This window comes from Gavia stellata, chromosome 1 (assembly GCF_030936135.1).
Source record: "Gavia stellata isolate bGavSte3 chromosome 1, bGavSte3.hap2, whole genome shotgun sequence".
In the NCBI taxonomy this organism is placed as follows: domain Eukaryota; kingdom Metazoa; phylum Chordata; class Aves; order Gaviiformes; family Gaviidae; genus Gavia; species Gavia stellata.
In genome coordinates, this window is record NC_082594.1 from 86004782 (window position 1) to 86017523 (window position 12742).

The 12742-nt window shown below is 38.2% G+C and overlaps 1 protein-coding gene across 1 annotated transcript in view; it reads right to left on the reverse strand.

The window, feature by feature from the left end:
• The window catches only part of ADGRG2 (adhesion G protein-coupled receptor G2), a 49831-nt gene that overhangs the window by 21927 nt on the left and 15162 nt on the right, over positions 1 to 12742 (reverse strand). The window contains exons 4-10 of the mRNA XM_059826803.1: positions 9728 to 9762; positions 8739 to 8751; positions 8351 to 8374; positions 6394 to 6426; positions 5424 to 5465; positions 3507 to 3554; positions 1065 to 1132 (exon numbers count right to left, since the gene is read on the reverse strand). Coding sequence (XP_059682786.1) covers positions 1065 to 1132; positions 3507 to 3554; positions 5424 to 5465; positions 6394 to 6426; positions 8351 to 8374; positions 8739 to 8751; positions 9728 to 9762 — 263 coding nt within the window. The remainder of the gene's footprint in view (positions 1 to 1064; positions 1133 to 3506; positions 3555 to 5423; positions 5466 to 6393; positions 6427 to 8350; positions 8375 to 8738; positions 8752 to 9727; positions 9763 to 12742) is intronic.

The following is a 12742-nucleotide window of genomic DNA, read 5'->3' on the forward strand; positions in this document are numbered from 1 at the left end:
ACTGGTTATTTTTACATTTCATGCAAGCAGCAAGCATCATAATGAAAACATCATCTAACATACATGGTATTGACATTACGTAAGAAATATTCTGCTAAAAAGAGTTTCAAGAGACAGGGAACCCATTTTTTTAATAGGTGTAGGCATAACGTTAGTACCCTAGGAGGCATTATCACCATTGAAAAGCAACACAACACAGAGGTGGCTTTTGCCAGATGCCTACCCCTGCCCAAACTCAATGCTCCGTGTGCACCTATGCAGTAGCTCTCTGCGGTGATGTTGCTGACTACTCTTATGCTTGCAGAGATTGGAATGTGAAATCTCAGACTGAGTGCAGACAGGGTTGTGTAGGAGAAAGATACAAGGTCCTTTACAAGCTAACGTCTTTTTTTTTTCTCCCTTCAGTTTTCCATCTATAATGACTAAATATTCTCATCCTCATAGTATTATCTCAATGCTGAATAATCTATATGGTCCTTGCTTTGCATGACATCATTCTCTTAAACCTCTGTTGTGATGTATAAGTGGACACACTTCTGTCACATAGGCCTACTGCAAAATTAATAACTGATTAAGCACGTGCCAAAAAGCATAGAACAATACCCTATTTATGGGAGTCTCAACATGAATTATTCCCAGGATGCAATCCAATTTAATTTATGCCCACACTGTTTCCATCTAATGATGCTTGCCTTCTAAAGTGAAGTGCCTAAATTAATCTCCAAAGGAAGATCCTGTATGCCTAAATGTAGATTCTTAATTAGGCATTTCCTGTCTCCAGGCTTCCCCCTCCTTTCAGTGGCTATAGAGAGAATGCAGGCCCTTACTGCAGGAAGTTTACTTAGCTGGAAGTCTAAAATTTAGCTGCAAAGCAGCTGTTTAAGAGAGAGAGAGTAGATCCATCCACTGCAAATATTAACTTCTACTGCAAACTGTGTTTGAAATAAAATAAAACTATAAAAAACATAGTAAGAATCATGTTAGGGTATCAGTATTTTAAGTGTAGACAAAGAAACTCATTTCAACCTTCCTTACAACAGAGTTTTAGAAAACAGAACACTTACTATTTCTACATTCAGTGATGTGTTACTTTCTTCACTTGCCTGAAGTTTTACCTTGCCCACATAGAACACTAAAACCAAAAAGCAAAAAAGTTGAGAAAATCAACACTAAACCACATGGTGTAAAATCATTTGAGAATTTAAAAATTCACTGTCTTATGTTACAATAGAAGGGAAATAAGAACACTTACACCAGCTTTTCTGATCATTCACTATTTTTGCAGTTGTTCTTCCATCTCTTCACTTACTATTTCCACAAATGAACTAGTCCAATAGCTTCATTATTTTCTGTTGTATTGGGTTTGCGTGGCAGCGCTTTGGTAGCAGGGGGGGCTACAGGGGTGGCTTCTGCGAGAAGCTGCTAGAAGCTTCTCGTATGTCTGATAGAGCCAATGCCAGCCGACTCCAAGACGGATCTGCCACTGGCTAAGGCTGAGCTAATCAGCAACAGTGGTAGCGCCTCTGTGATAACATATTTAAGAAGGGCTGAAAAACCAGGAAGAGGCAGCCGGAGAAGAGAGGAGTGAGAATATGTGAGAGAAACAACTCTGCAGACACCAAGGTCAGTGAAGAAGGAGGGGGAGGAGAGGCTCCAGGCGCCGGAGCAGAGATTCCCCTGCAGCCCGTGGTGAAGACCATGGTGAAGCAGGTTGTCCCCCTGCAGCCCATGGAGGTCCACGGTGGAGCAGATATCCACCTGCAGCCCGTGGAGGACCCCACGCTGGAGCAGGTGGATGCCTGAAGGAGGCTGTGATCCTGTGGGAAGCCCATGCTGGAGCAGGCTCCTGGCAGAACCTGTGGAGCCGTGGAGAGAGGAACCCACGCTGGAGCAGGTTTGCTGGCAGGACTTGCGATCCCGAGGGGGACCCACGCTGGAGCAGTCTGTTCCTGAAGGACTGCACCCCGTGGAACGGACCCATGCTGGAGCAGTTCGTGAAGAACTGCAGCCCGTGGGAAGAACCCACGTTGGAGAAGTTCGTGGAGAACTGTCTCCTGTGGGAGGGACCCCACGCTGGAGCAGGGGAAGAGTGTGAGGAGGAAGGAGCGGCAGAAACAACATGTGATGAACTGACCGCAACCCCCATTCCCCATCCCCCTGTGCCGCTCGGGGGGGGAAGAGGTTCGGGAGTGAAGTTGAGCCCGGGAAGAAGGGAGGGGTGGGGGGGAAGGTGTTGCTTTTTAAGATTTGGTTTTACTTCTCATTATCCTACTCTGATTTTGATTGGTAATAAATTAAACTAATTTCCCCAAGTCAAGTCTATTTTGCCCATGATGGTAATTGGTGAGTGATCTCCCTATGTCCTTATCTCGACCTACGAGCCTTTTCCTCATATTTTCTCTCTCCTGTCCAGCTGAGGAAGGGGAGTGAGTGAGCAGCTGTGTGGTGATTAGTCCAGCTGGGCTTAAACCACGACATCTGTATATTTATTTTTGCAGGCTGTCTCTAAATTCCTTCTAGTTCTTTTTTTCTTTTTTTTTTTTCCAAAACAGGAAAACGGCACTGCAGATTACTATTAATACAACTCCAACTCCCACGAGAATCAAATGTGTGGGTAAAGGCAAAGTGATACTCTGAAAATTATTCCCTTGGGGCTTAAACAACTTTCATGATACCATAATTCAGAGCATCATTCAACAGTCCTTGAGAGCTGGTAGGCCCATTTTGGAGACAAAAAAGAACTTCTACAACACTTCTCTTCCTGCAGCCACACATTCAGTGCAGGCTGTAGAGAAAGACCTGTACAGGAATGCATACATGACATCACCCAAATCATCTAGCAGTTTACTGTGTCAACCAGTAGGAAAACCTTTTTGGCGGGGGGCGCAGATACTTATTCCGCCTCTTTCTAGTCTATGAAGTACTCAGCATATGGCTACTTGGCAGAAGTGACTTCATTTTCTTAAGTATTTCTCACAGAAGCCATTTAAGTGTTTTGGAAGGCAGCAACATGTATCAACAAAATCTTCTTTTACTACGATTTTGTTAACACACATAAAGGGAACATTACTGCCCTTTCCATTTTCCTTTGTTTTTCTGTTCTGTCACATTACCCTTTTAAAATACACACAGGCTTTTACAATAATTCTCCTAAACACTCTTTCAACTTCTATTCCTGATACAGGCTTAGGCTCAAAATGGCAGACAGTAGCGTCTACCATAGCATACTAGTTTCTTGTTTTCTCAGGTTTCTAATTCTTATCTGCAACTGTGTATCCTTTGATAAGAAGCCAAAGATCAAAAATACAATAGACTAAACATTACTTTTAAATACCCCCCCATTTTATATTAATTTTTTAGAAGTTACACAAAATCTCTCTAAATTCACAAGAAAATTTATTACAGAGCTAGCTTTTACATAGCAACTTAAAGTTGCCTCATTACTCAGAACAGAAAACAGTTGGACATGTTTTTTATCAGAAAAAAGGAAAAAGCAAACCACTAACCTGAAAAGTTACAGACAGGTGTTATGTTGCATAAAATGGTTTCTCCTGCTGTAGTTTTTTTTTGGGAAAAAAAAATCTAGTCAGTAAAAATGTTGAACTTAAACCCAGTACTGACAAACATACATATTTACAATAATTTCAATGCTTTAAATGTAAATGTCTTTACCTTTTAGAAATATTTCATATACTGTCTAGGTTTTGCTTCTCTAGGGCACTTACCATGACATTTTCCAAGACTTAGTATTCAGAGTGAAACATGCTGGTTTTGATTAATTCATTTTGAATAATTTTCTGTAACAGTTTCCACGGAAGACCTACATGCAAGTGGTCTCTATCTTTTTTTAAATCCAAATAAAACAGAAATTAGCATATCATAAATAAGCTCTTCAAATATCACAGTATGCAATCACTCGGTAGTGTATCGTCTGCTTCTGAGGATCCTACTACAACTACTTACGATAGCATGAAACTAAAACTGTTCTGATAGAATTCAAGCTATGATGATAGCAAACATGTATACTCTCACCTAGTAGAATATGTCTTTAGCTAGTTACAGCAAGCTTTTGGCTGCTCCCCTATTTCTAATACTACCTACACTGCAAAGAAATAATACTGATCCCAAATTAAGGGTACTGTAAACAGATGGCTCTGTTGTATAAAATCAAAATAAAGGACCGGAAAGATATTTGCATCTAAGACAAAACACCTACACTTGTTCATAAAAACAACATGGCAGCACAACTTTCCTTACCTAAGCAGATAGATTGGCCTCCATTAATAGAAAAACAAATGCTATTTTCTCTGCTGTTATCATTAGCTAGTATGAAATGAGATGGGAATTTTAATTTTTTTTTACTTTTTCTGTGGTGCAAGCATTTGCCTGTTATACCTTGATGCTTTATCAATTTTATCACAATCAACAAACAGCCACCAGAGGGTACAATATTGGCAATATTCAGATTATTAGAAAAAAAAATTTTTTCAGACAGCAATTTACATTTAAATAAATTTGCCTTCCCTTTTGTGTTGGCAGTTGTCAGTGAAATAGTTATGAAAATTGTTTCAGCATTTTTTTTTAAAAACAATCCTTAAAGAAATAAAATGTTCATAAATAACCGAATTTGTCAAAATTATTAACAACATAAAGAACAACACCACTTATAAAAACCCAACACAAAACCCAGCAGTGACATAAAAGTAAAGAGTAACATCAGCCTCTTTTTCTTTACAGAGCACCCATTCGTGTGCCACCTAGTCTTGCTTAGGATCTCTGCATGCCACTAAAATGCACAAAATAGATAGGCAGTGTGGAGGATAAAAGACTGATCAAAAATCACTAGTACTTCCAGCCCCCAAAGATCATCAGATAACATAGCTGCAAACTTCCTGCAGGTCCCATTCACACAGTGAAATTATACTAGCCAGTATGGCTCCAAGCCAGTTCTTCCACCACTTGCACCAACTCAGTTCAAATACATTCTAATTGGTCTACCAGGCTCCTACACGGACAATAAAAAAACTAAGTTCAGCCTGCTCCTGTAGACTAGACCTGTCCTGGAAACATCATGACTGGATTCAGTCTGCTTCAATCTACTAAAAAGCACGAGGATTTTTTTTTTTTTTAAAGTGAACATGGTCCCTGAGATTGTGTTTCTTACATCTTTGTGGTGACCTGCTGCTCTGACTTACAAAATAACCAAACTCTTCTGTATGCAGCCATCTAGGCAAGCATTGCAGAATTAGACCTTTCACCAGACTAGAGATCAATGTGAAGTAAGGCAGACTGCTAATATGACACACCATAATACCAAGAAAAAAGATCCTATTAAGAACATTTAGGAGCAGACTTCCTCAACTCAAACATACTTAAATTTTGAGAAGCATAAAAGAAGATCAGTGGTGATATATGAATCCTACCTGGTGTTATGGTGGAGTAATAATCAGTGATGTTAAGAGCTTCTGTTAAAAAAAAAAAAAAGCTTTAAAATTAAGTTTTCACATTTTAACTTAAAAAGCCTATGAAATACATGGCACAAAAATAAGTTTCCTAATTTCTACTTTAGACTCTGTCTTCCCAGAAGAAGTGTACACACATGACCATTTACAAGGGAAATAAGTTACTTTCAGCATGGAAAATAAAAAAGCAGCATTTGGAGTGAGATCCATCCAATCAAATGTTTATGTCCCCATATGAACCAGTTACTCTAGGCTCCCTATTATTCAGTGGAGAAAGTGGTGCTTTTAAGGTGTGATTCTCATTTAAACTATTCTACATGGGCACTTCAGCATAAGATGAATCATGTCCTAAAAATGTGTTTCTCTCCATCAACCATGAAGAATAGCAGGATCTCTAGCTCATATACAGACATATAGGAATCTGTACTGATATGGGATGAACCTACTCCTTGTTTTCAAATGCAAACATCAGGAAAAAAAGGCATAGCAAGTTCTTCTGATTGAGTCTTTACTGATGGTATTTGGCACCTCATTGCAAGAGCATATATCATGTAAGTGTCTTTAAGGAATGGGTGTGCACTTCAGTTCTGTAAAATACTTCAAATAGGATCAGGAAATATAGAAAACATTCTGTCTATAGATATACCAAAAAACTACATACTTGTTAACAATAAATATGCCCAGTTTGGGCTTTGGTAAGCAATGAAATATTTGGAACAAAAAAGAAAGGTTAACAGCTCAGTGTCAGTTAAATGCACTTCAAAACCCTACCCATGCAGACTTAAAATAATCAGAGATAAATACGAATTTTAAGATGATGTAAGAAAATAATTTGGATGAAACAAATCCCAATTATTAAAAAAAGAGCAAACTTTCATGAATGCAACAAACATCTCCCTTCAGACCTTACTCTCTTCACACTAATTCTCACCTGCAGTTTGCATAGTCTCCTCTGAAGTCATATCTGAAGAAGAAAAATTAGTAACAGTGAAAACAATAAAAATAGATCTAAAAATAAATCTAAAATAATCTAAAAAAATCTAAATCTAACTAAATCTAAGTAAGAGAAACATGAATAGAATCTTGCCTGAAGGATTAATAGGATAGGTGATAAAAGTAACAATAGAAGATTCTGGAAAAAAAAAAGAGTAAATAAGTAAAAACTTTATTAATATATTTTATTTCTATGAATTTTGGAGAAAAAAGATCAAGCCTGCAAAACTTTGAACAGGAACTGAGTATTTTTTAGTTAAGTTCCATTTTAAGAACAACTGCAGTGCTTGTTAAGAATGTTCACATTATTTCAATATAAATATTTGAAATAATGTTCACATTATTTAAAAAATCTGAGTATCTGAATACAAACAGCTGGTAACTGAGTTCCATCAGTTAAGTTCCTTTTATTGGTTTCTTTCTTTTAGAAGACACAGGTGAATTTGGCATATCCAATAGCAATAACTGCTTAGGCCCAAGGACATTTTCCTGCATGAACTCACAACACTTATTGACACACTGCGTTTGGCAAACTGTCTCTCCAAAAAAGATATTTTTGCCAGTAACCGTATATAAATAAAATAGAGTGAGGATGCAAGTTTTTTTCAGCTACATCAAAAGAAAAAAAAAAAAGAAAATTACATTGAGACAACAGAAGAAAATTTAAAGATTGCTCAGGAAGAATATGCTTAGTAAGCATATTTTAGGTGTCAGCGCAGGAATACAAAGTGGTTAGAGGACCACTTTATATCACTCCAATATGACAACTTAGTGCCTTTTTTAAAATAAGCCAGAGCAGCTTCATAACAGAAGAACATTATACTTTCCAAACTTCTTTACTAAAAGCATCACTGTCATTAGTAGATGCAATATCTAATATATATAATAAAGTATAATAAAGTTGGTGGCTCTGCATAGAGATAGTTGTGTATCAAGAAAAAAAATCAATCTAATTTATTACATGGAAAGGCAAAGGGACCTTTTAGTTCTTATATTATTTATTATTTATTATTTCAACTAGACTAGCCATTCTGAGACTTTTCAAAAGTGCCCTCCTAATTCCATACTCAGAGCAAAAGCAAAGTATATTTGGTTCTTAAGTAACAATCCTGAAGACAACTCATTTTCTAAGGCAGCTAACAAGCAGCCAAAATATGAGGAATCAGAGTAAAAACGAAGTGCTGATTTCATCTGTATTATTTGTCTCGGTATAAACTACAACAAATATTGAATTGGCTGCAGTTGTTAAAGATGAACCATTTCCAGAGAAAGATTGTATCTGTAAAAGGACAAAAGCATATATGTTTGTGTCTGTTACTACTTATTTTCTCCAGAGTACGATACGTCAGTATACATTAAGCAAGAAAGCAACCGGCTTTCACACAGCTATGTCTGTGTGTCTACATTCTTATTTTTTAAAAAATGCTTTCATAGATGATGTTCATCACCTCTGGTCCCAGAAGTTATTAGTCTCGTGTGTGTGTGTGTGCGTGCGCGTGCGCACACGTTTAGTATACCACACTGCATCAAATGACATATGCACATCTGCTAGGGTGGGAGGAGATGTAAGGGAACTCTCTCACTACAGTGTTCCTCCTCTGCCATCTCTGCAAACTGTTCACTGTTTAGGTTACTGGACAAAAAGCTCCTGATCAAGTAACCTACTTCATCCCCAAGCATCACTGCCACAAACCATGAATGATCCTATAAGGTAAGCTATTTCATTACAAAATAGAATGAAGAAATTAAATTCGTCTTCAAAAAATAAACAATGAAAACATTAAATCTTGGAACTCATTTACATTACAACTTTTCTATATTACCTCAGATAAAAGCAGAAGATTAACAGGAAATAACGAACATGGCAGTAATCAGTAAAGTCCTGATTTTCTTACCAGAAATGGTTGTTGCAGCTGATTCTCCTGAATTTGCAGCTTTTGTTTCAGACAAGAAAAAAAAAAGAGTGAAAAAAGGACCATAATGAAGCTTCAGATACATACATAACCATACTCAGCAGCCTTTCCTTATATTATCAAAAGTCTACTGCATTCACCAGAAGAGGGCAACATCTACTTATCAGAAGAACACTTCCAGGTTGTCAAAAAAGGCAGATGTAACAATCTCTGATTAAAGAAATTGCAATTTTTATGAATTCAAATAGAATTCAGCTGGAGACGATTTCTTTTCAACAAATACTGGACAGTTTGCATTGTATAATGTTAAGAAAACAAAAATCATTAACACAAGATATGTGCCACGCTAGCCTGAAAGCCGCATGCCTACCCTGAGTGTCTTGCTAATTCTGGGAATCAAGCATACATAACAAGGTGGCTATAGTTGGGTATGAAGAACTCTTCTCAGACTTTGTGTAATAACACTGAGACTTGCTGTTTAAAATTTATCCCACATATATCTGTTTTTTTTTCTACTCTGCAAAAAGCAGCATTACAAAACGCTAATTAATTTCAAGTTTGAACCTCTGATCTTGATAGGAGCCAGCCAACTATTTATATAGCAAACACCAGCCACTAAATCTTTGATGTTGTTACAGTTAGCATTTTGATCAAAAAGAAATTAGGAAATTTTATATCTGGTTCACATAGGGACTTCAAAGGTTAGCACTTTCGTTCACTGAGTGGTTTTTGACAGTGCCATGGACAAGTGAAGTCACAGTTATCACAAAATACAATCTAAAAAACAGCTGGCTGCAAATATGAAACACTATTTAAAAAAAATATACTTAAGGTATTTCAACATATTCTCTCAATACTCTAAAGTCATCCTATAATGTTACTTACAATACACTAATTACACTGTAAAGCCTTTACTACTGTTGTAGAAGAGTTAAGTCAGAGATACCAAAAGTCTCTGCAGAAATCCAGATTTTTTTGGGTTAAGCATAGTAAACAAGGAGTTTCTAATGCTAAACACTCACATGAGTCCTTGCTCAGACTACTTTGCTTGCCTTACTGAAAACTAGTAATAGATTCTTTCCAAAGGATAAACGTAAATATAATTTCTGCCATGAAAGGAGAATCGGAGTCATCTCATTGACCTTATTTTCATTTTCTCTGGGAAATTGCCGATGCTATTTGCACCATGAAATATACTAATAAAACACAAGGATGACATGGATAATTAATTTTCAAATATTTACATATTCTTAACTCTCTCCATTAATTAAAAAGTAACAGCAGCAGCAATCATCCTACACATTTTCTATAATACAAGAACAACGGGGAAAAAATTACACAGAACCCTCATCCTTTTACCTGTTTTCTGCCAGGCAACATAGCAGCAGTTTCAACTACAAAGGAAGATTTTCTAGGAGCACAAGTTTTTATATACATTTGTACACACACATATATACACACACTTTTTTAAACACAACCATTTTAGATGTGCTACTCACCTCAATTCAAGCTGGTTTGCAAAACTACTTTGCATCCATTGAGAAATGTGTGTCAAGTCTTTTTGAAAGCTGGAAGTTGAACACTTTTGAGTTAAATTTTTTACTCAGTTTACCACTTTTATACTCATGGAAGACACTGATTAGGCTTTGAGCTTTCCCACTGCCCTTCCATTGCCAATCTCTTCAGAAACCCTTTCAGCACATTTGCTTGAGTGAAGTAGACTAAATAGCAGCAACCAAAAATGTAACAGATATACACAACTGTGCTTTCACACAGCTGTTTTTTAAAATATTTTTGAAAATATTTCTTTCTGTGGAAAAGAAATGCCGATGAATTATTCAAGAAGTGAAATTTTATTAAAACAAAGAGAAACAGAGAAATTAAGCCAAAAAAAAAAGCAGGGGGCAGGAGAGTTGGGTAAAACAGGGATGCTTTATTCCATACATATTTACAAATTACATGAGATGTACTTTGAGAATAAATCTACATCATGATGTGCATATAGATCATGTAGATGCTACACCACCAAAGAACATCAAAACAATGAGCAGATAGATCAGGCTGCCAGAAATGAAGCGGCTCAGGTGGACCTGGACCGGGAATGAAAAGTTGAGCTATTTCTAGCTCAATGGCCCCATGAAACACGTCCCTAGGGACACCTAGGGAGAGATGCAAGATACAGATGGGCTCTTGATCAAGGTGTGGATCTGACAATTGAAGCTATAGCACAGGCTACCCATGAATGTGTAACATGCACCGTAATTAAGTGAGCCAAGTGTCTAGTCTCCCTGGAATAGAAGATGGTGGCTGGGCTATCAATATGAGGAGGCCTAGCAGATCAGTTACATCAGACCACCACCGTCAACTTACCACCAAGGCAAGTGCTATGTGCTTCCCGTGGTGGAGGCAACTAGCAGGTGGCTAGAAGCATACCCTGCAGTCTATGCCACCACCCAAAACATCATCCTGGGTCTTGAAAAACAAGTGGCAACACAGCACAACATACAGTTAAGACACTGTCACCTACTTGAGCACCCCTGATAGCTGAGACCCTGGCTGTTGGGACAAAGAGGAAGAGATATTCTCTTCAAGTCACTGAACCTGGTGGGACACTCAAGCCACAGCCAAGATGCAGGCCCACAGGGTTGCAGGGGAAGAGAGATTTTCTTTGAATTGCCAGAGCTGGTGGGACAGTTTCTCCACAGTTAGTGCCTTGATATCCAGCCAGTCCATCATCACCAACATGTAGGCATATTACACTGGTGCGTAGTGTACTAACCTTTCACGTGGCCCATGTGCAATGGACGTCATCCAGATCTTTGGAGACCTGGTTGTTGTTTAAGTTGCTGTAGACCACCTCCACCACTGCTGATTGCCTCAGATACTGGACACCTTCCTTCTTCCATCAGTGGTGGTCCACTTGCATCAGTAGTCCACAAGACCATCCTCGGACTCTGAATCCAGTGATCCAAGTTCAAATCTCTGTGGGACCTCCAGTAACCAACCAGTTGGGGATTACACACAGGAAAGTGCTCTGAAGCAGCAAATGCCTGGGTAGCAAGGTGTGTGGGAGAATTTGGGCAGATGCCTAGAGCAGTTTCACCTCTGATGGCCTGGGAATTTACACCTGAACAGGCACGGAATCCTGTTGAAATGGCAGACCACTTGAAGGAAGGATGTCTTGCTTACACCGAAGACAGACAGACACTTTTGGTGCTGTGTTGGGGCCTGGCCTATGCCTACCAGGCCTGTGTCCAGCACCCTGAAAGGAGCAAGAGGGTCTCTGGATCTAAGGACATAAAAATGGATGCTGTGGCTAAACCAGAGACACAACCCTAACCATAATAGTCACTCCTGCAGTCAAGAGGAAACAATGGAAGTGGAGGTTGACCCAGTTAGTGAAGGAGGAAGAAGCTCCTCTTGAGGGGATGCAGGAAGAAGACTCAGAAGAGACAGCCTGTTCTGCAGCAGCACAGCCACAAGAACAGGAGGGGGAAGTGACAGAAATCATAAAAGAGACAGAAACCACCCAGTCCCTATTCCTGAGGGAGTAAATTACAGCTACTGGCCAGGTAAGCAAATTGCTGCCTGGTTGCTCCAATGCTGGCATACTGGGGCCAACAATCATGAGTAAGAGAGTGCTTGAGAGCTTGACAAGATGTCAAGAAATGTCAGTTCATCCTTGTTGCATGTCATACACTGCATGAAGCTAAAAGCAGCAATTCTGAAATATGGCAGGATGAATACATAGAAATCAGATTAAGTGCACTATGTTTAATTTTTTAGGAGTTTTCCTTGACATTAACTGTTAGCTTTAGTTGATTTACATCCTGAGTAGAAATTTTCTCATGTAAAAGAAAAGAGAGAACCAATATTCTAAGTAAAATCATACACATCCATTAAGTAAAAAGTCTAAGCAAAAAATTATACCTTCATATGGATCAACCTAATGAATTTAAACTATTTCAGTAAAGACAAAACAGAGTTACATCAAACATCTCGTTTGAGACAACTAGGATTCTGCCTACAGAGAAATACAATTGGTCTTTTTAACATCTAGCACTGTATGAATTTCACAGATCATGAAAATTTGGCTATAACCTTAATTTTTACTGTCAATTTTCAGGAAAATTAGGACTTCCCGCTATACGATAAGTCCAGTTAAAATACATGATCCTGTAAGGTATGTTTTCTAAAGCTCTTATATAGAAGTGTTGTTACTTTAACACTGTACAGTCATTAGGTATTACAGCACCTATAAAATTATTTTCTTAACACCTAGTGTGGGTTTAGGGAAGACCATTAAGATACAATACCAACTTTAAATAATATGCAGAACTGAAGCAGTAGTCAGATAAAACTGTTCTGTATTGT